This window comes from Dermacentor variabilis, chromosome 10 (assembly GCF_050947875.1).
Source record: "Dermacentor variabilis isolate Ectoservices chromosome 10, ASM5094787v1, whole genome shotgun sequence".
Classification (NCBI taxonomy): Eukaryota; Metazoa; Arthropoda; class Arachnida; order Ixodida; family Ixodidae; genus Dermacentor; species Dermacentor variabilis.
In genome coordinates, this window is record NC_134577.1 from 22,284,269 (window position 1) to 22,307,399 (window position 23,131).

Genomic DNA, 23,131 nt, shown 5'->3' on the forward strand with positions numbered 1-23,131 from the left:
CCTCTCCACCCTTGCTTTGCTTAGGCCACTGAATCACCCTGGTGATTAAAGTTCATTCTCTCACTCTAATTTTGGACACGCTGATCTACGCGCGCACGCAATAAAAGCCTCGCGAGAGATAATTGCCGCGGTAAGCTTCGTGCTACGAAACGCTCGGCGTTTACAACGCGACGCGCTGTCGAGCAGCGTGTTTGTTTCCTAGGAAGTTCCTCGCTGGTTTTCATCCTTGCTCTCGCTCTGAACACCTCCGAAAAAGGTCGCGGTGTCACTGGATAAACTGTATACACAGCCCGACCCTTCTACAGTTGCACCTACCGCGAGAGCTCTACAGTAATGGCAAAACAAATAACATAAACAGGGAGAAGCTGCCACGCGAACCTGCAAAAAAAGCCCACGACGTGCACGGCCCGGTAAACCTTCATCCGATCCTCACGTTGTTGCATCGGACACCGGAAGCGTCAGCGAGCGTAACGTCAACGCCACCACGCCAGCCCAACAACAGCAACGCTGAAGCATCAACAGGAACTGCAGCAGATACAATGGCATCAACTTGCGACGGGATGAAAAGGGGGGCTTCCACGGCACAACGCGCCGAGCGTGAGGAGCGCGTGACGTTTTCGCTAATTGTTAAAGTCATTAGGAACTTCCAGGCGCATCGCAGCCCGCGCACAACGCTCTGCCGCGAACGTTGTCACCACGCCCCGCCAGGGGGCGGTAGCGAGCGGCAACGGCCGCAGCGTCCCCTGGTGGGAGCGTAGGAGAGGTGTGCTGCTCGCACGGGTTTGCTGGCGTGACGCAGGCTCCCGTCACATCCCGTTTTACGAGTAGGAAAAGTTCAGAAAAAGAGTAGAGCAAAAAAATAAAAACGACACCACCAACAATAAGCGTCAATCGAATGCGGTCCTGACGCCGCTCGTGCTAGCGCGCAGGGAAGCGCGAACTCCAGCGGGCGATGCGGCGAAGCAAGTAAAGCGGGCACATAAAAAAGCACGCCGTGCCTTGCTCTTTCATCGTGCAGTACGAACGAGCTCTCGCTTTCGTAAATGACTCGACCGAACTGTAGGCATGGAAAGCGTGCGCTAACTGCACTCTCCTGCGTGTAGACAATAAGAGGAAGAGCACAGTGTACATTCAGAAGTGCAAAATCCAAAGGCACAAGCACGGCAGCAGTAGCAACATTACTGAAGCAAAGCTGTATAAAACTTGGGTGTTAGCGCGCGCAGCGGGTTGGGTAAAGGGGGGAGGAGGAGGGGAAGAGGGTGACACACAAATGCCCGCCAGGCGCAACGGAAGAAGAGAATGAACAGTTGTTAGTTTGACAGGATGAGAGAAAGAAACAGAAGAGCAAAACAAAGCGGAAACAAAAACTTTGGGGTCTTTACCTCTGCCCAACTGGGGTGGCCTTATTGAATAGTTGGGTAGGGAAACTGAAACAAACCAAACAAAGGAGAACAAATGAATAAATAAACGGGTGGGAAAACAGCAATTGGCACAGACACGTGTTCGTGAAAAATTCAACGAAACGCAATACACCCGACACTGTGACGACCGAAATAATCCACACTGGCGGTGGGGCATGCAGGCTTGCTACACAACGAAGCGAGTACACCAACTCTGATCATTAGCGCGCGAACACGTTTCCTATCGTGCGCACAACTTTCGGGGGGAGGGGGGGTTGACTTCAATGGAAAGGAGATTTAAATGATAATACATATGCTGCTTCCCCCCCCCCCCCCCCGTGGTGCCACGTGTCACTCCTAGTTGTGCCTGCTGCGTGTTCGTTTTCAGCGTTGGCTTCAGTTTCGCTAGTTGCTATAGGTTGTATTTCACGTCTGTCGCGAAATTGTACAGTGCGTTTCCTGGTTGCGTGACGAGGTGTCACAAGCTGAAGTTGGTGGCCTACAACTTTGGAGACTGGTCGCCGTTAATTAATGCACCATCATTTGCAGTCATGGACTAGCTCGCCCGTTGATTTCACTCAAAATTGAAATAAAAGTAAACGTGCTCTCCGGTCTCATTCAAGCTGGTTTTGATTCATTACTGGTGAGCGTTATAATCTACACGGCAAACGCCGACGAAGTCGACAGGACAGGAGGGAGCTTTCTTGTCGTGTAGACTTTAACCAGAGCAGTTTCAGTCTAACTATGTGCTTCTACAGCGTTAATGATGCCGGCAGGCTACAGAACGGCATTCTTCAAGTCCCGATCTTGCCGGTTTGTTTTCTCTTTCTTTTGTTGTTCATTCAGAAAACTTTCGCACACGTAACACGATTTTTAGTTTCCTGTTTATGGCATTACCATAGCGCGGAAGCACCACAGTTTTTCTCAGCACAATTTTTATGGCAATATAGACACTCTCAAAAGAGCCAAATGTGCTGCGTCGGGAAATAGAATGGCTTAAAACACACACAAATACACATACATATTATGAAGACAAGAAACACAACATATATACGCAGCAAACATAAAGAAAACAAATATCGGCGAAGGTGCCGTCAAAATAAGAAGGCGTATTGAATACGGATGTTTCTCTTCCAGATGTGTCTCGCATTTGCGTTGTCCGTGCAAATATTACATTTATATTTATTCACAAGTATGAGCTTGATGCAACGGTAAAGAGTATTTGGTCAGATATATAAGATAAAAGGATGTTCCACAATCCTTAATTAAGTCTTTATTTCTACCACTGCAGTTATTGCAGCAAGATTCAAGCACACGAAAAGAACTGCGTAAGGACGCCACACTGTGTCTAACCCACGACTTGAACGCACCACCAGACACGACAAAACGTACACAACGCATTTTACACATCACTGTTGGTGTCAAACGTTCTTGAAAAGTAATTTATGGCAGACAGACACTGGCACAAGGAAGTACATTCTCTTGCAACAGCTATGCCCGAAGATGCTTCGACCACGTGAATGGTTCACGCCGAGGACATAGGCCTACGCCTAGCAGCAGCAGCTACGTGGCATCTTTTCCTAACGTCACAAGGCGGCATCACAAGGAGCAAATGTAGCACGTACGCGTATAATGGCATACGCGTCACTCTATTCGTCCTACTACGACGTAACGAGGCCGAGATTGCAGAGGAAATAAAAGACACTACACAATTAAACCGCTTTTCTTTGTCTTCTCGGGCCGTCGATCGCCTATCGGCTCTGCAATCGTCTTCGGGCCCCGCTGACATCCATACCCTAAATGTCGGAACAAGCGAGGCAAGGAGTGATCCACGCATGCCTCCGAGTCTCGTCTTTTGGACCCTCTCGCTGGATTCACAACAGATCCACAACAGGTGCACGTTATTTCACCCATATCGGGACATCAACGTCACGACTGTTACCGACATCGGACGGCGGCTACATAAACACACAGCGCGGCACACAACGCACGCACCAAGGAACGCTGAAACGGGAACGAGATAGCAACTGCGTCAACGAGCCACGTAGCTGGAAGAGCGATAAGTTAAATACAAGGCACGGGTGACAGTTTCAGGTTGCTCTCCGTAGGAGAGATAATTGTACGAGTGCGCGTCCGCGTGGTAATATGCGTGTGGCACGCGTTCGGAAAGAAAGAGACACACCTTGAGATGTCTTAACAGCGCGGCAAGAAACGCGAGGCGGTCGCACGTGCAAGAAAGAAAGGCGTGCGCCAAGCCATCGATCAGACGCGAGCGGACCCTCTTGCTTGGAGCGGCGGCGGAATGTGGGGCAAAGCAACCGAAGCCTGGTATCGCGTGCACGCATAAGCCGCCGGCCCCGTCGGCAAGTATACCACAGCTCAGAGACAGCAGGGTGCAAGCGTATGTTTTTTCTAGCGAACAGCGAAGTATGCGAAGCGACACCGGACCAGCGACGAAGGACGCAGCCTACGTAGCGCTGAGCTATATGGCGCATGGCTGTATGGGAGTCGTAAAGATTTAACTGTGGAAAAAAAGTTTCGAGGGCGGCACTTTGGGGTACAGGGCGACGCGACGTGGCAACCAACTTTCTGTCGCGTGGTATATGGGACCGCAAGACAAACAAATACGATGCGGAACTGCGCTTTATTCATTTGAGACGCAACGCGACACAACGACTGCACGGACTTTGTGCAGAGAGACTAAGATGGAGCTTTTTAAAAGAAATTTTTAACTAGCTACACGACGCGTTTAAGCGTCAGGTGAGGTCAGTGATCTCAAAACACAGGTGCGCAATTTGTAAGAAGCCGCGCATTTCTCTCCTCGTTAACATAGGGTACATTCGATTCGCCTGCACTTCTTGAACTATAGTGTTCTGAGGGCGCTGCACTTAAGACGCCAGTGCAACATGGCGTCGTCCGCACGCCGCCATTCGTTTGACCCACTGCGTTCGGGCTACGTGCAGAAAGGTTCACGTCATTCCCTGAAGTCGCGAGAGTGATAGAGCACAGGCTCCCCGCACTGTGCCGTAGGTAAATGCCTCTGCAAATGCCAGAACTACATGCAGCGTTTTGGAAATGACGCTCGTTTTCCACTCTCACTTAAATATCGGTTTCATATTTCACGAACTTATTAATACTGCACTGGGCGCGGTCGCTCTGCAGCGATAGGCGACCGCAATTGCTACGCCAAGTCAGTCGCGGCCAGAGGGTCCATGCCGACTGACCACTGACCACTGCAACTGGCGCCTCCGGCATACAGAAAGTGAAAGCCCGCTTTGCAGACCAGCCAACCCAGAAACCACCAAACCGGCATAACCCGGCGAGCATTCCAGTCCCATCCTATTCAGCCCGATCGTTTCCTCTATTTTTTTTTTCCCCCTCGGCCCTATCTGGCTCGCCAGCGCACCATCGCCTCTCTCACGAAGCAACAACTGCACAAAACACGGCCAAAGCGTGCCGCTGACCCACACAAGGCGTCGTATAGGCGCGGACAATGCGCGATTGTTGGGACGAAAGAAATAAGAAGAAAAAGAAATGAAACCGATCGGAGCGGCCGTTTATCCACTTTGCGTCTCGCCGAGGCAGGCACCAACCGCGCCTCCTCCTCCTCCTCCTTTCCTCTCCTCTCTCTCTCTCTCTCTCTCTCTCTCTCCACCGCCTTCAACTCACTTGCCTCGGCCTTTTGAGATCGAAAGCGCAGGCCGAACGGTAAAGCTTTGGCCGACGATGGCTGGCTTTGCTGCGGGGGAGTTGGTGCTCTTGTATCGTGTAGCGGCACACAACACCGTCCATCGGGTTGCACGGAGCCGGCGTACAAACGCGGTCACAGCTTTCGCCGATGGAGACGCCGTTTTCGTGGGAGTGGTCGAACGCGGCGACGAGATTTCACTTTGCAGAACGAGGGCAGCCGAGCGTTACAGTGCGACGATATAAATCTCTTGTCACGTGACTCGCGTGCGCTGGCTTATTTTATTCATTTATTTTATAAGCTTTTATTATTTATACACAAGCGCGCCTTCGAGACGGCTTGCTTTTGTGTTTACGCCGCACGATCAAGCGTGGTATCGGATAACGGCATCCGGGGATTTCCACTGGTTGACCGGTTATGGTGTTGGAAGTGCCCCGCCACACATTTGTCGATGGCTTCTCTATACGAATGAAAAGCAAGTGAATACTTAAATAGAAAGTAAATTCGGGGGGGGGGGGGCAATACTTAACTCCTGTTAAGTGGTTCGATACCACGTTGGAGGCAAACAGACATCTCCGCCCTGAAGTGGCCAGCCACATGGAAGCCGCATTCAGAGCGCAAAAGTATAGCTTGATGCCGTGGCGCGGCCTCGGAGAGATCTCCAGCGCACGACGCGAGATGTAGGAGGCCAGTGCGCTATGCGACTAGCTCCTATAGCAGCAATTCACCAAGGCCCAAAAGTGCGGTTGCGCCTGAGACGAACGCCGCCGCTTTTCTCCGCGTTCGTTCCCTGTGTGGTCCATCCTGATATCGGGGCAAGAGACCATTCCAGTTTATCAGCAAATGAAGGTCACGCCCTAGGAGGGCGCTACATTCCACAGCCGGCCTGCCGTGAGCGTGCCCTATCTTATCCGCAACGGCCGCCCAAAGCGACTGCCACACAAAAAAACTCTTACGTAATGACACTCCAGCGAGTAGCCGGAAACGGAACACCGCGAAAAATGGACACACACGAGCTAGGAAACGTAACGTCATGACAGAAAGAAAAACAAACAAACAAACAAACAAACAAACAAACAGACAGACGCACAGACTCGCCTCGAAGACAGGCAGCGGCCAGTGTAGGGGGTAAGACATAAATCCCCGCGCCAAAAGGGACACGTGGAAAAGCGCAGCCGATAAGGAAATGGGAGGTCGCTGAAGGCGAGCGAAGACGCGCGAAGAAGAAGAAAAAGAAGACTAGGAGTAAATGTGGGAGAGAGGGGTTGATGGAAGGAGTCGAGGGAAGGAGCAAGAAGAAGTATGCTTTTACAGCCGCGTAGAAGTTACCGGGAATCGAAAGTTGCGAAAAAAGGAGAAAGGATTATTGTTCTCCCGCGCGCTGGGTGGTACGGTCGACGGTGTTCGTTTGACTCCGGCGGGCACACTCGGTCTCCGGCTGGCTCGCCATTGGCCTCCCCTTACGGTTCATTTCCTGGCGCGCCTTGGGTAAGCCGGAAATTAATGATGGGCGAAGGAGGAGAAGGGGGAATGCGGACGCAGTTGGCGAGAGCCACCGCAGTGCGAGAAGAGCTCGATGGGCGCCCGTTAAGTCATTCGCTTTAAGCGGGAAAGCGAGAGAGCCGAGAGAAGGAAGAACCAGGGCGCCAGGGTGTTCTGGGAACGCGATAGATCTAGCTACGTAGCGCAGTATAAAGGGCCGGAATCGGGTCTCACACCTTCCGCGGAGGCGCGAGGGGGGTGGCGCTGCTATCGCTAGACGAGATCGGTAGCCCACCACCGAAAGTCATCGAAGACGGAGCACCTACCTACATGTTTCTAGAATATCCCTCCCTCCCAGAGATCGAGGAGTAGCGGCGGTCAAGAGAAAGAAATTAAAGAAGCATGGGAGATGGGCGCGGAGCGATTCGCCCGTCGGAAGTCGCGAATTATCGAGGAATTTTCCTCTCGGACGACCCGCCCTGCTTTCTTTGCAGTAAGAGTGATGACCCTCTGCCGACCTGCCGTACCCTGCCATCAGTGTGTAAATTGTGTCGAGCGCGGTCAACGATTGAGAGCATCCGTGAAATGATAACTCTGTCCCGGAGTTTCGTGGAACGCGAAGTGTGGTGGTATGCGTTATCGCTTCCCGCCCGCAATTGACGCTTGTGCCTTACTCAGCTGCAGATTCCCGTTGCGGTGACTCTTAATTTAGGAGCAGCGTTGACATGCGCACCCTTTTACGCATTCAGCCATAGATGTTCATTAGTTGCACTGTGTGAAAAAGCTACATGCTTCGGAATCCAGTCACCTCAAGTGATCAAAATTAAAACGAGGAGGCTTCACTTCCTTTCACCCCTTTCTTTAACCCTCTCTTACTCCTCTTATATACCCGGATACATATCGCTTGTCCAAAGACTTCAGAAGCGCTCGAGATGTTCACGAGCGATGATGATTGAGGGCAAAGGCGCCAACGTCTTGTTCTTCGCCTTCGCCAACGGGTCATTATGCGCCTTTGAAGTCGCCCGCCGAACGAAAACACACAAACACATGTCACTTCGACGGCACCGCGACGAGTCAACTGCCCGAAGCGTTCCCCGTGAAAACCGTGTGCTCCACCAGCACAGTCACAGTTTGGGGCTCCATACGGTACCAACAGGAACATGCCTTTCTCAGCGCTTTCCCGCAGCCTGTAGTGTACATACGGGCAGTGCGCGCCATTTCGGTGTGCCCGGGACAAACAAGGCGCGGTGCCGATAGAGATAAGATCAACAAATACCGCCGCAGGGTTTGCGAGGAGGTGGAAGAGAGAGAGAGAGAGAGAGAGAGAGAGAGAGAGAGAGAGAGAGAGAGAGAGAGAGAGAGAGAGCCCGCAGGCGGGTTTCGGTGAGCAACGGGCGCGCACACTGCGAACGACCGCGACTAATTTGGACGATAAACAAAATCGGGCGCCGCGTCTCGTCGGCTTTGCACACGAGGCCCTATCAAAGCCAGGCCAAGCCAAGCCGAGCCTATACAGAGGCGGTACTCTGAGCAAACACTGAAGGGAGGCACAGCGTGTCATTCCCGTCCCCTTTTTGGTGTCCTGTCGTCAGCAAGGCGTTGTTTTGGCGGAGTTCAAATTTTCTCTATCCCTAGTGTTACACGTCACGCGACAACGGTGAGGGAACCGTGGCTGCGGTACTTTAATAGCAGCGATGTAACGTAGCCAGTGCATGGCTGTTTATTTGTTTATTTTTTACATAGTAAAGTTGGATGAAACTGCAATCGACGAGAATAGAAATGAAAGACACTGATTTCCCTATCAATTTGAATTGCTATAATCAAACGCATGAGCCAGACAAGCTTACTTTAAAGGAATATTCGACCACTGAAGCTCACAGTAAAACTACGAAAGCCATGTGCGAGGTGAGGCACGTTGAAGATGGGCAATCGCACGGTTGTAATCTATAGACTGAACCTTGTCTATATATAGTCTAGTCTATAGGACAGTCTGTGATGTGAAACAACTGCACTGGAGCGAGATGTAAGCGGCGCTGAAACAGGATGATCCAAGAGCTGTCGGCTATATGGGCCAGGTCTTGTATACAGGTACCCTATGGCCGGAAACAATCCCAAGTGCGCGGTCGTGTCGGCATTCGTACGGCAAGCCCTCTGGTACTGAAATGAGTGGAGTCCTGCAGAGATGAATTTGCGCGGGCTTTGTATAACTGCAGTGCGGACTTTCACACGCTACCGTCGGCTGTGGTCTAGTTACGAACGTTGCAGTGAACAGGGTTCGTTTATGGCCTTCGGACATAACCAAAAGCGCTGACTACGATAACCTGGGTGCCAGATGACGCCTGAAACTTCCAAAACTGGGTGTCAACTGTCGCCTATTCACAATAAGCCTTGCCAAACGTAAACATGCGTGCCCGTGCACGCAATGAGCGCTTCGCGTAAAGCACGTTTTTTGTTGCACGTGAATGCTAGTGCGTACGTCGTTTGCCTTTGGCGTAGTGCTGACTGAGCTACAGGGCGTAGCGTTCACTGTAGACAGCGTTGCCAAAAACATCTTGCGGGGGTTCTTTCAGGCACGCCCGTTCAGCGCACACACACTCAGCAACAGGAGTGCACGACAAACCATATACGGGACGAGCGGCCGGGCGTCAAGCGAAAACTCCGTGAAGAGCGTTTGTCGACTCGCTCGAACCACACTTTCCACTTTCTTTCTTTTTTGAGGGCATAGCCCACGTGAATAAGAAAGAAAACACTCAAACGGGCCGGAGGACCAGAACAGAAGAATAACATCCGTCTCTCAGCCTACCGGGCAAATTCTGCGAGAAAAATGGCGCTGCTGCCGTGCATATGCGTTCGCGGACATGCTTACAAAAAAAGAAAATGAGAGAGAGAGAAAAAAAAGAAATAAACTTTTCGGGCGCGGAGGCGAGTTAAGTCTACACGTTTTTACCAAGCCCACAGCAGCGGAGCGTAGGGGGCGACGTCTCGCGGAGATTGGCGTGACAGCCGGGGAGGGGGTGCGGTCTTGACGCGCCGGAAAGGACACTAGAAATGTTGAACTTGATCTCGAAGCGTTCGCGAGAATGGCAACACGAGGGAGCAGAGACCGGTGAGATTCTCTCAGGGGCCGGCGAGGCGAAAAGCAGAGTGCTTCTTTGCACACGCACACACGGGGCTTTTACAGCATACACACCTCGCGGGCCGTATAGGGTCCGGGCGCACGGTGCGTGGCAGTTCTTTCTGCGCATACTGTCAAACATGGAGAGCGTGAGGAGCGCGGATTTTGACGCGACGCGCAGCTGCCCCTCTTAGTGTAAGGCATAGTGTATACGGCGGACAGGCGAGGGATAGTTGAGTGCGAAACGACGTCTCGCTTTGATCGAATGCAAACGTCCTATGCAGACGATAAGCCCTCTCCTGAAGCAGACGACGAAGACGACAGACGCTCGCCAGCGCCACCTTCCGGGACGATTCCGTAACGTATTCAGCGTTACCTATTACTCTTGTTGAACGGTTTCTGTTTGTTTTTGTCGGCTTTCGTACGACGTTCCTAATACCTCGGTGTGTTTTTTTTTTGTTTTTTTAATCTATGGTACGCAGAATCTTTGTGGAGAAACGGCCAACGATTTTCGGTAGCGCGACTGACACAAAGATGGCGGAGAGACGAAACGGCACTATGATAGGTATTACAAGTCAGTTTGATCCGACAAGGCTGGCATGTGGTGCTGTGATGGAGTCGGGACATACGTCAGCGAGAATGTTTTCCACTTCGTACGCAGAAAAAAAAAAGCCATGAAACAGCGCATACTGTGAAGCCACGGCGATATGAATGTCTGCCAAGAAGAAAATAAATCAGATGCAATATAAGGTACAGATCTTCCATCTGAGAGACCAGCTGCAAACTACGAAAAGTTATGTCGGATACATCGGCGCAGGTGTGATATCTGAAGTTAAAGTTGCTGTATATATGCTATCTGAGGCGGCATAGAGCCGACATCTGTTTGGGAAGCGAGAAGTGAAACAGACGGCGAGAAATCATTCCAGACGACAGCTTCTTTGTCGTCCGCTTTCGAGATCGGTATTGCGTTCAGAGGACTCGAAAACAGACGCGCAGAAAGGTTCGCGATAACCGGCTTTCTCAGCCGTTTTGAAAACGATCACCTTAGGAAGCATCCAATAGAAAGAACTAAGTGTGTGTGCGGGCCACAGAAGGTCGCCGCTCAATTTGCAAAGCAAATCGCGGCAGAGATAAACGTCTAAATCGGCTCCACAATTGGTCGCAGAAGTTGTGGCTTCTACACAGAACAAGGGGATGCGACCCCTCATCCATCGGTCCGCTGTCTAACATTGTACAACTCTCGAACAAAGCAAATGGGCGTGACGAAGCATATATATATAACTTACCATGGCGCGGGGTCGAACGTGACGTCTGCTTAGTTTCGGGCGCACACTAAAATTACGCCATTGTCTCTGCCGCCTTCTAAAAAGAATCCAAATGACACGCGCACGCGACGAGTTCAACAGAATAGATTCGAATAGACAAGAGCTCCGAATAGGCTAGACGCAAAGTGAATAAGAAGCGTATTGTCTAGACGGCGCGTTGCGAAACGCGTGCCGTGTCACTGCCTGCATAGAAACCAACCCCTCAAAGCCACGGCGCATGCGCGACGTGTGTGTCGCGCCGTTTCACCCTTTGTTTCAAAACACAGGACGGCGCGCCGGCTCATCTCCCGCCGTAATCGCGCAGTTAAGTCGGCCGTGCCCTCACAGACATCGGCGCGTCGGCGACGGGGCTAATTGCCTCGCGAGAGGGGGCTTGAAAGATGCGCGGCACGACGAAGCCGGCCGAACGTGTGTGTGTGTGTACGGCTACGTATGTACACACGACCGCCGGCAGCGGCCCCGGATTGCCTTGAAGCGCCCTGCGTGAATGCATCGCCGAGCTTCTTTCTTCACGAACGGCTAAGGCTTTCCGGTCGCATTCCCGAACGTGCACGGGCTGGCCCTTCGAATAAGCCTTTGGAAGAAGGGCACGTGAGCGCGCAGAAGTGCAGCAGACGACCTGACGCAAGCTTGCAGACGAACGCCGTTGCGACGTCTGCAACGATATGACGACTGCGCGCACGCAGTAGTGCAGCAGACGATCTGTCGCACGCGTACAGACGAAGAACGCGGCGCCATCTGCAACTACACAACGACCGAGCTCGCGGTACCGCCCGCTGGTGTTCGACGACTCATTTGCATTCATCGGCAGCTTCTCGCTGCCTTTCGAGGCTCGAGGGGTCGCCGCGGTTCAAGAGGTGCGATTAGAAAAATGACGGCGCGGCGTGTTGCGTTTCGCCTGCGACACGTGGTTTTGCCGGCGCGACTGCGGCGGGGCGGCAGACATTTTGGCCCGATCGTCGTCGCCGCAACACTCATCGCCAGGTGTTTCCAGGCGCGTCTGCGGCGATGCGACCGCCTAGGGATCATCCTCGCATTCCAGTCATTGTGCCCGAAACAGGCGATGCCAAAGCAGGGATCTCATTCCAGTTATTGGGCCCGAAACAGGCGATGCCAAAGCAGGGATCTCGTTCCAGTCATTATGCCCGAAACAGGCGATGCCAAAGCAGGGACCATCTTCTCGTTACAGTCATTGTGTCCGACCGGCAGCGCCACGACAGGGTGCTACGAGATCGTGCGCAGCGCCACGACAGGGTGCTACGAGATCGTGCGCAGCGCCACGACAGGGTGCTACGAGATCGTGCTCGACATGGTGCTACGGCATCGCTACGACAGTGTGCGTCACCATTAGCCCATTGTACATTCACGTGCTCGTCTTTTGAGGGGTTCCTTCTTGCCCTCAACTGCGAGAGTATAAAAACAGCTGCCCCCGGACGCCAAAAGGAGGGCTCCGATTTCTTCTGTTGAGTGAAGTGCTCTCCCGTCTCTCTACTTCGGTCAAACCTGACCGCCAACTCTTTGCGATGTTAAAATAAACAAGTTGTTTCGTTGTTACCAGTCGACTCATGCTTTGCCGGGACCTTCGGATGCTTCCAGTTGTACCCCAGGCCGCCAGGCCAACGCTACCCTTGGGGCTTGCGACCCAGGTACAACCACGGGCGTCAGCGCCGAGTTCCCAACAGATCGTACCAGCAGTGCGATCCAAACATCTGGTTGGCAGCGGTGAGATCGCCTACGACTTCAAACATCTGGTTGGCAGCGGTGAGATCGCCTACGACTTCAAACAACTGTCTGCCAGCGGCGAGATCGCGACAACGGAGGCCAGCAGCAAAGAGATGCAGTTGACTGTATGCTGAGCAGCTCAACGACGATCCGGGAGCAGTGCAACGAGCCCTGTGTGACGACTGGTTGCCTGCAGCGGAACGACTGCGCGGAATTCCGGCCTGCGAGGTTTGGTGAGTGCGGGACTTTCTTCTTCTGAGCTTTGCCAGGCTTTTGTTAGTGTTAGAAACAGAGCTGGTAATTGTGGTTGTCGTTGCTGCCGGGTTAGTTTGCGGCAAGACAATAGTAAGCAGTAGAGAAAGCAGCATTCAGAGCAGCCATGGATTTGAAGTCGTTGCGCAAACCGAAATTGTTGGAGCTTGCAAGAGAGTTGGGTCTGGATGTCTCGGACAAACTCAGAAAACCAGAACTGCTAAAGGCTATTCTTGAGTTAGAGGCTGAGGATGACGAGCTGTCGGAATGCCTTGAGACTATTGAAGAGAGGGAGACTGCAAAAGAAAAAGAAGAGCGTGAACGTAAAGAACAGAAAGAGCGAGAGCAACAAGAGCGTGACCGTCAACACGCTTTGGAAATGAAGCGTCTTGAGGTAGAAATGGAACGCGCTCGTAATGGAAGTCAGGCACACGGTGCAGGAGAACGCGTATTGTTCAAAATGACTGACCTGATGCGGCCGTTTAAGCTTGGAGAGGACATTGGTTTGTTCCTGGTTAACTTTGAGCGAACGTGCGAGAAGCAGGGGTTCTCTCGGGAAACGTGGCCACAGCGCTTGCTCACTTTGTTACCCGGCGAGGCGGCCGACGTAGTCGCTCGCTTGGATAGAGAGGAAGCAGAGGATTTCGACAAAGTAAAATCGAGTCTTCTAAAAAAGTACCGGCTGTCTGCGGAGGCGTTCCGTCGGAAGTTTCGGGAAAATGAGAAAGGCAGAAGTGAGTCATATACAGAGTTCGCGTATAGGCTTATGTCGAACATGCAGGAGTGGCTCAAAGAAGAGAAAGCGTTTGGTGACCACGATAAAGTTCTGCAGTGTTTCGGGCTAGAACAGTTTTATAGTCGGTTACCGGAGAACGTGCGATACTGGGTCTTGGATAGGCCAGACGTTTGTACGGTGGCTAAAGCCGCTGAGCTAGCCGAGGAGTTTGTGACGCGTCGGGCTCGCGGAGCTAAGGACGGTCAAAAGGGTGAATTTGGCTCGAAGTTTGAGAGGCCAAAGTTCACGCCCATGAGATTGAAGGGGGACACGCGTAGTGAGGATGCGAGTGAAAGCAGTCCGACCAAACGTAAAGAGACGGCGGCAGCCAAACGCAGAAAGCGGTTCGAGATGAGGCGAGCGCGCGTTTGTTATACGTGCCAGAAGCCGGGTCACTTTTCGGCGCAGTGTCCGGAAACAACACCAAAAGTTGTGTTTTTTTCAATAGGCAGCACTGACGAGAACATGAAGCTTCTCGAGCCTTACATGCGAGACCTCCTCGTGAACGGGAAAGAGTGCCGAGTGCTTCGCGATTCCGCAGCTACGATGGATGTAGTTCACCCATCTTACGTAGAACCCCATATGTTCACGGGCGAGTGCGCATGGATCAAGCAAGCCGTGGAAGCTCATAGCGTGTGTCTGCCGGTAGCAAAAGTGCTTATTGAAGGACCTTTCGGAGCGCTTGAGACGGAGGCCGCAGTGTCATCTATGCTGCCACCCCAGTACCCGTACCTATTTTCAAACAGGTCCGATCACCTCCTGCGCGAGAAGGGGCTTTTGTTTGGTGAAGCTAGTGTTCAGGCCTTAACCAGATCGAAGGTTCGGGAGCTCGCTGCAAAGGCGGTAGTTGCGGGGCCGACGTTATCAAACAACGAAAAAGGGTCAGAGGCGCAGCAAGCTGATATTCAGAGCACGCCCGAACTGAATAAAATTGAGTCTGTAGCGTTGAAGGCGCCAGATACTGGAGAGGAACCGCCCGACACGGGAAAGTTAGAAGAGCTATCTACAGATTTGCTCATCGCGCCTACGTCAGACGGACTTGATAGGTTGCTAAGAGTCAGCCGGTCGGCTTTGATAGCCGAGCAAAAAAAGGATGGCAGCCTGGAAAACGTGCGCTGCAATGTCAAAGAAGGTATCGCCAGGAAAACTGCGCGTTTTGTGGAAAGAGGTGGAGTCCTGTACCGGAAGTATCTAGACCGAAGAGGAGTGGAGTTCGATCAGCTGATCGTGCCTCAATGCTATCGTCAGGATCTGTTGCGCTTGTCGCATGGGGGTTCGTGGTCCGGACACCTAGGAGTTAAGAAAACTAAGGACCGTCTCTTGCAAGAGTACTATTGGCCAGGGTGTTTTCGGGACGCAGACCATTTCGTGAGGACATGTGACACTTGTCAGCGGGTGGGCAAACCAGGGGACAAATCAAGGGCGCCGTTGAAATTGGTACCTATCATAACGGAGCCTTTTAGACGGCTCGTTATTGATACAGTGGGACCTCTGCCGGTAACAGCCACGGGGTACAGACACATTTTGACTGTGATCTGCCCAGCGACAAAGTTCCCTGAAGCAGTGCCGCTTAAAGAACTCAGCTCAGTTGAGATAGTCAATGCACTACTGTCCATATTTGCGCGAGTTGGTTTTCCTGCAGAAATTTAATCAGATCAGGGCACAGTGTTTACTAGCGCTTTGACGACAACTTTTCTCGAAAGGTGTGGGGTAAAGCTGTTACACAGCTCAGTGTACCACCCACAGTCGAATTCCGTTGAGAAGCTCCACTCCGTCATGAAGCGCGTGTTGAGAGCGTTGTGTTTTGAACATCGAACTGACTGGGAGCTGTGTCTGCCTGGGGTGATGTTTGCTTTAAGGACCGCGCCGCATGCGGCTACGGGGTTTTCGCCAGCTGAACTGGTGTACGGTCGCTCGCTTCGATCTCCGCTTCGCATGCTTCGAGAATCGTGGGAAGGTAGGGGCGACGACCCAGTCGTGGTGGAGTACGTACTTAAGCTCCTCGAACGCTTAAGAAGGGCACAGGAGTTGTCAGGTGAAGCAATGACAAAGGCCCAGCAGAGGGCCAAGGTTTATTATGATCGGACAGCCAGGGCCCGTCGTTTTGAGGTTGGCGATGAGGTCATGATATTGCGCACATCGCTAAACAACAAACTAGACGTGCAGTGGGAGGGCCCAGCACGAATTGTTCAGAAACTGTCGGACGTTAACTACGTGGTAAGTCTGCCAGGAAAGCGGAAAGCACAGCAAGTTTACCACTGTAATCTGCTCAAACCTTATAGACAACGGGAAGCAGTGGTGTGCATGATGATAAACGTTCCTGAAGAGCTTCCAGTCGAGCTTCCGGGACTAGGCTCAGTGACGAACAGGGAAGACACCGGTCAAGTCATTAGTGACCTTATCAGTAAAGCACCGCTGTCGCCTGAGCAGAAAACCGAACTACACCAGCTATTACAAGAGTTTCAAGGTCTGTTCTCTGAGAGGCCTGGTAGGACTTCGGTACTTACTCATGATATAGAACTTACCTCCCCAGAGCCAGTACGATCCAAGGCGTATCGGGTGTCACCCCGCCAGAGCGATATTATGGAGGCTGAGGTAAAGAAAATGCTACAGCTCGGTGTTATTGAGGCAGGTGAGAGTGATTATACCTCCCCTTTGATTTTAGTTGAGGTACCGGGCAAGGAACCTCGTCCTTGCGTCGACTACCGCAGGCTTAATTCCATCACTAAGGATCAAATTTATCCGATCCCTAACATCGAGGAGCGCCTTGAGAAAGTTAGTAGCGCTCAGTTTATTTCCACCCTAGATCTTGTCAGGGGTTATTGGCAGGTTCCACTTACAGAAGAGGCTAGTAGGTATGCGGCGTTCATTTCACCAATGGGAACATTCCGTCCTAAAGTGTTGAGTTTTGGTTTGAAGAACGCGCCATACTGTTTTTCAAGCCTCATGGATAAAGTGTTGCGGGGACAGCAAGAATTCGCTTTACCGTATCTAGACGACGTAGCGATATTCTCCGCATCCTGGTCTGAGCATATGGCACACTTGCGGGCAGTGCTAACCCGCCTGCGCGAAGCGGGCTTGACAGTCAAGGCTCCTAAGTGCCAGTTAGCACAGGCCGAGGTTGTCTACCTCGGTCACATGATTGGTCAGGGTCGTCGCCGCCCCTCTGAAATAAAAGTGGCCGCTGTGCGAGACTTTCCGCAACCGCGCACAAAGACCGATATTCGGTCGTTCTTAGGTGTCGCCGGCTACTATCAGAGGTACATCCCTAGGTACTCTGATATCGCGGCTCCCCTGACGGATGCTCTAAGAAAAACAGAGCCTCAAACAGTCGTCTGGGACGAGACAAAGGAAAGAGCTTTTAGCGCCCTAAAGAGTGCCCTAACAAGCCAGCCTGTGCTACGATCGCCAGACTATACAAAAGGGTTCATTGTTCAGTGCGATGCTAGTGAGCGAGGCATGGGCGTTGTACTGTGCCAACGGGAAAATGAAGAAGTAGAACACCCCGTCCTGTATGCTAGTCGTAAGCTGACCAGTCGTGAGCAGGCGTATAGCGCCACCGAGAAAGAGTGTGCGTGTCTCGTGTGGGCCGTTCAGAAATTGTCATGCTATCTAGCCGGCTCGAGGTTTATCATTGAGACGGATCACTGCCCTCTCCAATGGCTGCAGACCATCTCTCCCAAAAATGGCCGCCTCCTGCGCTGGAGCCTCGCTTTACAACAATATTCCTTTGAGGTGCGTTACAAAAAGGGGAGTCTCAACGGTAACGCCGATGGCTTAAGTCGAAGCCCCTAACGTAGGAATCAGCCTCAAAATTGTTTGTTACTGATGTTTTTCTTCCTGAGGCAGGATTTTTTTTAACATATTGCTTTTGTTTAGTGTTTCAAAGTGATGATATGCTTTCTAGTGCAATTTTTCAATTTGTGGACGCGTTCTGAGTGATGCTAGACTACTGTAAGGAACTAGGCAGTGGTATAAAAAGGGGAAAGAGCCTGGCAGGGCTTAGTGAGGGTTGTGCCGTGCTTGCTGACTGAGCGGTTGAGTTTTCAGCGTAGTTCTAACGCTTGCCGGGAACGAGAACAAAAATGTGAACTCTCCCGAAGTCACTTTGCAGTGTCCCGTGCGAACCTGAACGAGAGAACGAGGCCTTCTCTGTGCGCTGCGCTCAAGAAACGTCAAGGGACGCCCGACTTCGGTTATGAGCATCATCGAGCGACATCCCTCCGGACAGCGGATGCAGTCCCCTGTCCATCGGGATCTCCTTCCCCCGGCGGGGCGGTCTGTTGCGTTTCGCCTGCGACACGTGGTTTTGCCGGCGCGACTGCGGCGGGGCGGCAGACATTTTGGCCCGATCGTCGTCGCCGCAACACTCATCGCCAGGTGTTTCCAGGCGCGTCTGCGGCGATGCGACCGCCTAGGGATCATCCTCGCATTCCAGTCATTGTGCCCGAAACAGGCGATGCCAAAGCAGGGATCTCATTCCAGTTATTGGGCCCGAAACAGGCGATGCCAAAGCAGGGATCTCGTTCCAGTCATTATGCCCGAAACAGGCGATGCCAAAGCAGGGACCATCTTCTCGTTACAGTCATTGTGTCCGACCGGCAGCGCCACGACAGGGTGCTACGAGATCGTGCGCAGCGCCACGACAGGGTGCTACGAGATCGTGCGCAGCGCCACGACAGGGTGCTACGAGATCGTGCTCGACATGGTGCTACGGCATCGCTACGACAGTGTGCGTCACCATTAGCCCATTGTACATTCACGTGCTCGTCTTTTGAGGGGTTCCTTCTTGCCCTCAACTGCGAGAGTATAAAAACAGCTGCCCCCGGACGCCAAAAGGAGGGCTCCGATTTCTTCTGTTGAGTGAAGTGCTCTCCCGTCTCTCTACTTCGGTCAAACCTGACCGCCAACTCTTTGCGATGTTAAAATAAACAAGTTGTTTCGTTGTTACCAGTCGACTCATGCTTTGCCGGGACCTTCGGATGCTTCCAGTTGTACCCCAGGCCGCCAGGCCAACGCTACCCTTGGGGCTTGCGACCCAGGTACAACCACGGGCGTCAGCGCCGAGTTCCCAACAGATCGTACCAGCAGTCAGATCAAAACAGGCGTCGCAGGGCGAGGAGGTAGAGGGAAGAGGGGAACATGTATAAGAGACTTGATAGACACTACACGACGCGAGCTTCTTGCCTGCTCTCAACAGGCTTGTTGGTTGTTACGTTGCTCACCGCGAGGAAGATCTTCAGTTCGATTTGCGGTTGGCCTTGCCGCCGTCGTCGAATCGATCGTGTCGTGGGGGTCGTGTTCATTCGGGCGAAGCGAATTGGCTGGGGATTTGTACGATCTTTCTCGTTGATATAGTGGGATGCGTATACGGTTGGAGGCGAGCGCAGCTGTAGGTAATCCTTTTGCCATGAATGCGAACGGCGTCCTTCTTTCGCTCAGAGGGGCCCACACGGGTGCATTAAAATGATCATCCCCTTCGACAAGGCGCATTGGACAGTGTTCATATCGACAGGGACCCGGACCACCATGATGAAGTTGACTTAGGGCGCATGAAGGCCAACCATTTCGCATTGAATGCACAAAGATATCCTGAAATCTCCCATACTAACGTTGACTTAGTTGATTTTATTATTTATATCGGGCGCTTGTCAGTTACACAGCAAAAGCGACAAATGAACAAAAGAAGGAACGCAAGTTAGTTCTGCTCACGGTGTCTTTTGACCTCTAATCAACCGTCTCATTAGCCTCTGTCAGAACGTCGTCTTGAGCCATGATGATTTGCAACGTCCTATAGCAGACTGTATGCGAGACTCCCTCTTGGAGCTACACCTTGACAGGTCCCAGTCATCCATCACAGAGGACCACACACATCAGGGCGGACGCATAACATTTCCTTCTTACAAAACGATCTCCATCCGGCCCTTCAGCACCTGTCTCCTTTCCCCCCTTTCTTTCCTTCTTGTGAGGCTTCGGTGAAAAATGACAGCGTCCAGAATCAAACGCACAAGACTGCGACCTGCATTAACAAGTAGACAACGGAAGACAACTGCCTGCCTGTGTGCAGCCCAACACTAACGCAGGGTATAAGCTTACACGGCCGCAGAAAAAAAAAAAAAAAAACCCGGAGGGCATCGCGTGCTCGCGTCGAGATTCATGAACAGGCCGCAGCGCGCCAGATAGCATCGCCACCACCGACTCGCATGCATAGAATAGCAGCCGCAGTGTCGTACTTCCGAGACGCTGCCCTGCGCGCGACGGACCGTAGCGTCTCTGAGCGCATCTCGGAGAAAAGATGAAACGAACAGACGAAACAAAAATGCGAGCCTTCTTTTCAGCTCAGCCGGCAGTTTGTTACGCATGCCTGCAAGCATTAAGGAAGCGAGGAAAAGGGGCGGGCAGCAAAAAAATAAGAATAAGGATGAAGTAGCACCGCGCCGTCAGCGGCGCATGCGCAGTAGCTAACGAGCCAGGGGCTACTAACTTCCGGGTGCATAACCTCGGCGCCGAATGTCACTCAGCCTCCTCTACGCGCCCGCAAAAATTTCTTACCCAGCGTATGTATCTGCAAGTCCCGAATATGTATCCGATAGTGCCATTGCAGCAAGGGAAACTCAAGCTCTATGCGAGAAGCCATGGGTATGATTGGCGAGAAAGACGTGACCCTGGGAAAAAATAAAGCGAATACTTGCTGCAAGAAGGTCCTTCGCCTACTCCAGGATGCATGCCGTCCGAGCGTCGTACATTAAAGTGGCCCCACAGTACGCGAATACCAATTGAATATGGATTTGTAGGTCCCTTATACCGTGGTGACGTTGGCTACCTTGGATACGTTCCCAACTTTTTCATGCACATATCCTTCCGGTGACCACCAATAGACAGACAGCGCCTGTTCCCCGAAACCCTGTAGCTCGCGCTTTTTTTTTTTTTCAATATATGTTACGTACCTTCTCGTTTGCACGTATACATATAGTTATTAAACAACAAATGAAATATGGCTGGTGACGCCACCTTGAAGGAAACAAAATAACAAGAACGATACATATTCACTGCGAACACCAACTCTTGCATAGATAACGCGATATTATAGGTTGAAATGGGTCACTTTTGAACGTCACAATGCCGTTAGAAGCCAGAAATCCACGTATCGCCCATGAATTTCAACGCTGACTGAGCCGCACACGTCTAGCTACAGCAGACACCAGCGCCATAGTTATTTATCTCTAGCAATTCCTGCAGAAAATTGTGCGGGGTGGAATAGACACCGTCTATAACCTGTGGGGCCGCGACACGGGCACGAAGGAAAGCCGTATACAGCCATTTCGGTCGCCGGCAGCCTGATAAGTGACCACTATACCTTACAATCTGGTCCAAAACACGCGACACGCGTTCCTGACATTCCTTGAAAACCCGCGTCGCCTACAACTAAAGACTTTTTTTGTTATCTACCTCCTATATCTATAAAAAAATAAAGGAGGCGATGTCTACATAAACATTAATGGCGATTACTGTCCGAATGGGTGGGACGGCTCGGCGGTGTCGATGACGATGTCTTCATTGCTGAAGCCGAGGTGTTGTAAAAACCGCGCCGCATGCCGAGATACAAGTCGCCCGCCTGCATGCGTTGAGTGCGCAAGGCGGTACTACGGCCTTATCTGATCTATCGTCCCCTCCGTCATAGGTAGCCGTACGCCGAATACCTCTCGAAAAAAAAAATAACAATGATAATAAAACAAAAATAAAGGCGTTTCAGGGTGATAGTGGACAAGCAACGCGTGGGACGGAGGTGGCGCTTTCCGACGAGAAAAGGCCTGTAATACCGATCACAGGCAAGCCGAAGAAACCGCAACCATCTCCTACACTAATCCCGCAGCTGCGCCCCTGGTTTTCGGAACACGGTCTATTTCACGAGCGATTAGTCGCAGCTCGTCGCGTATCAAGTCACACAGAAAGAAAGAAAGAAAGAAAGAAAGAAAGAAAGAAAGAAAGAAAGAAAGAAAGAAAGAAAGAAAGAAAGAAACAGCACTCGAGACGCTTTTTTGAAATGGGAGGGGCAGGAACCTCGCACTGCGCGCAATCGCTATAGACAAGAGAAGCAGCCTTGGTTCGGCCGGCGATAGGCTTTGGCGTAGGCCGTCCGAACGAATTTGCCTCCGCTTCATCAGCTTTCCTTTCTAATACGCCGTCGGGGCCACTTGTCGGAGAGGCAGTGCAGGAGTGGCCGCCGTTGCACGAGCTTTCTTTTCTTTTAAAGGCGTCCGCTTCGCGTTCCAATCCGCGTTCCTCTGGTCCAAGCTTCGGCTAATCTGCTGCGCGCAAGAAACAAAACCAAAGCCACAGAGGACGTCCGGCTGCGACACGCCATTAACATATCTGTCAATATACGCCGACCGCGGCAGTTGTCACGGAACTCGCGAGATCGCGCGAGAGAGTTTTCTTTTTTCCCCAAGGCGCCCATTGCAACGCGCTCGTTACGGGAGGCAAACCTCGCCAAGCGGGAAAAAGGCAGCCGTGAATAGTTCATGGCGTGACGTTGTGTGGGAAACGCCGCTGGGCTCGAACAAAGTGACTCTATACGCCGATTGTTACGTGTGACTGGAAACAATGTCCTTGCCTTAAGGTCCGTCGTCGTGTCAACGTGGCCTTCGCGAGTAATCGAAGCTCGAAGAACGCGATATGCGAATACTTCTTACGCAATCGCGTGTATGAGTTTACACGCAGCTCGAGGCACGCGCCGCCAGACTTCGACCCTGACATGAGCGTGTTGGCTGTAGTGTCGTATACACGAACGACAGGGATAACGCCGGAGGGATGCAATTTCCAAGAAACGTAACACGCAATCCGTCCGTACTGGTCATTACGAGGTACAAGGTGGTTGTTTCTCCACTTCCCCCCTAGAGTGAGCAGATTCTTGCAGATTTGCTCGAAGGCTGACAGCACTGGTGATGTTTATGTTGACTCGCCTACATTACAGGCGGCCAAAACTGGTTGACTGACTATTCGACAATTTCATTCATGAATGTGTTATACCAGCGACGCCAGTTAAAACAACTCGCTAGAAACATCACCCGAATCTAGTTTATTTAAAAACTGAGATGCGTTCGTGCCCCTTTTCCTTGAGATTCGTTGTGAAAAAGCGCGCAAGAAGTTGGCCAAGTCAGCAGTGACTTACGAGACCAAGCGTCGAACAAGGCAGGCCCCAACCTAACACCACACCTGGACGACTGTTATGCGGTAGCATCACTATAGCACCAGTCCTCCCAACAGCCTCCGTGATCGGCTCGAGTCACAAACCGAAATAAAGTCATTGCGAGTCATTGCGTCATTAAAGTCATTAAAGTCATTGCGTACGAGGCTGGGTCCACCCATTGC

General features: G+C 52.0%; 1 protein-coding gene across 6 annotated transcripts in view; it reads right to left on the reverse strand.

Moving 5' to 3' along the window:
* The window catches only part of LOC142560123 (latrophilin Cirl-like), an 848,550-nt gene that overhangs the window by 43,999 nt on the left and 781,420 nt on the right, over nucleotides 1–23,131 (reverse strand). For 5 of the 6 annotated variants that reach the window (XM_075671956.1, XM_075671952.1, XM_075671953.1 and 2 more), the window contains one exon: nucleotides 1,383–1,427. In XM_075671956.1, coding sequence (XP_075528071.1) covers nucleotides 1,383–1,427 — 45 coding nt within the window. Of the gene's footprint in view, nucleotides 1–1,382; nucleotides 1,428–10,971; nucleotides 11,151–23,131 lie in introns of those variants that run through there. The other variant, XM_075671957.1, reaches the window with a different exon arrangement.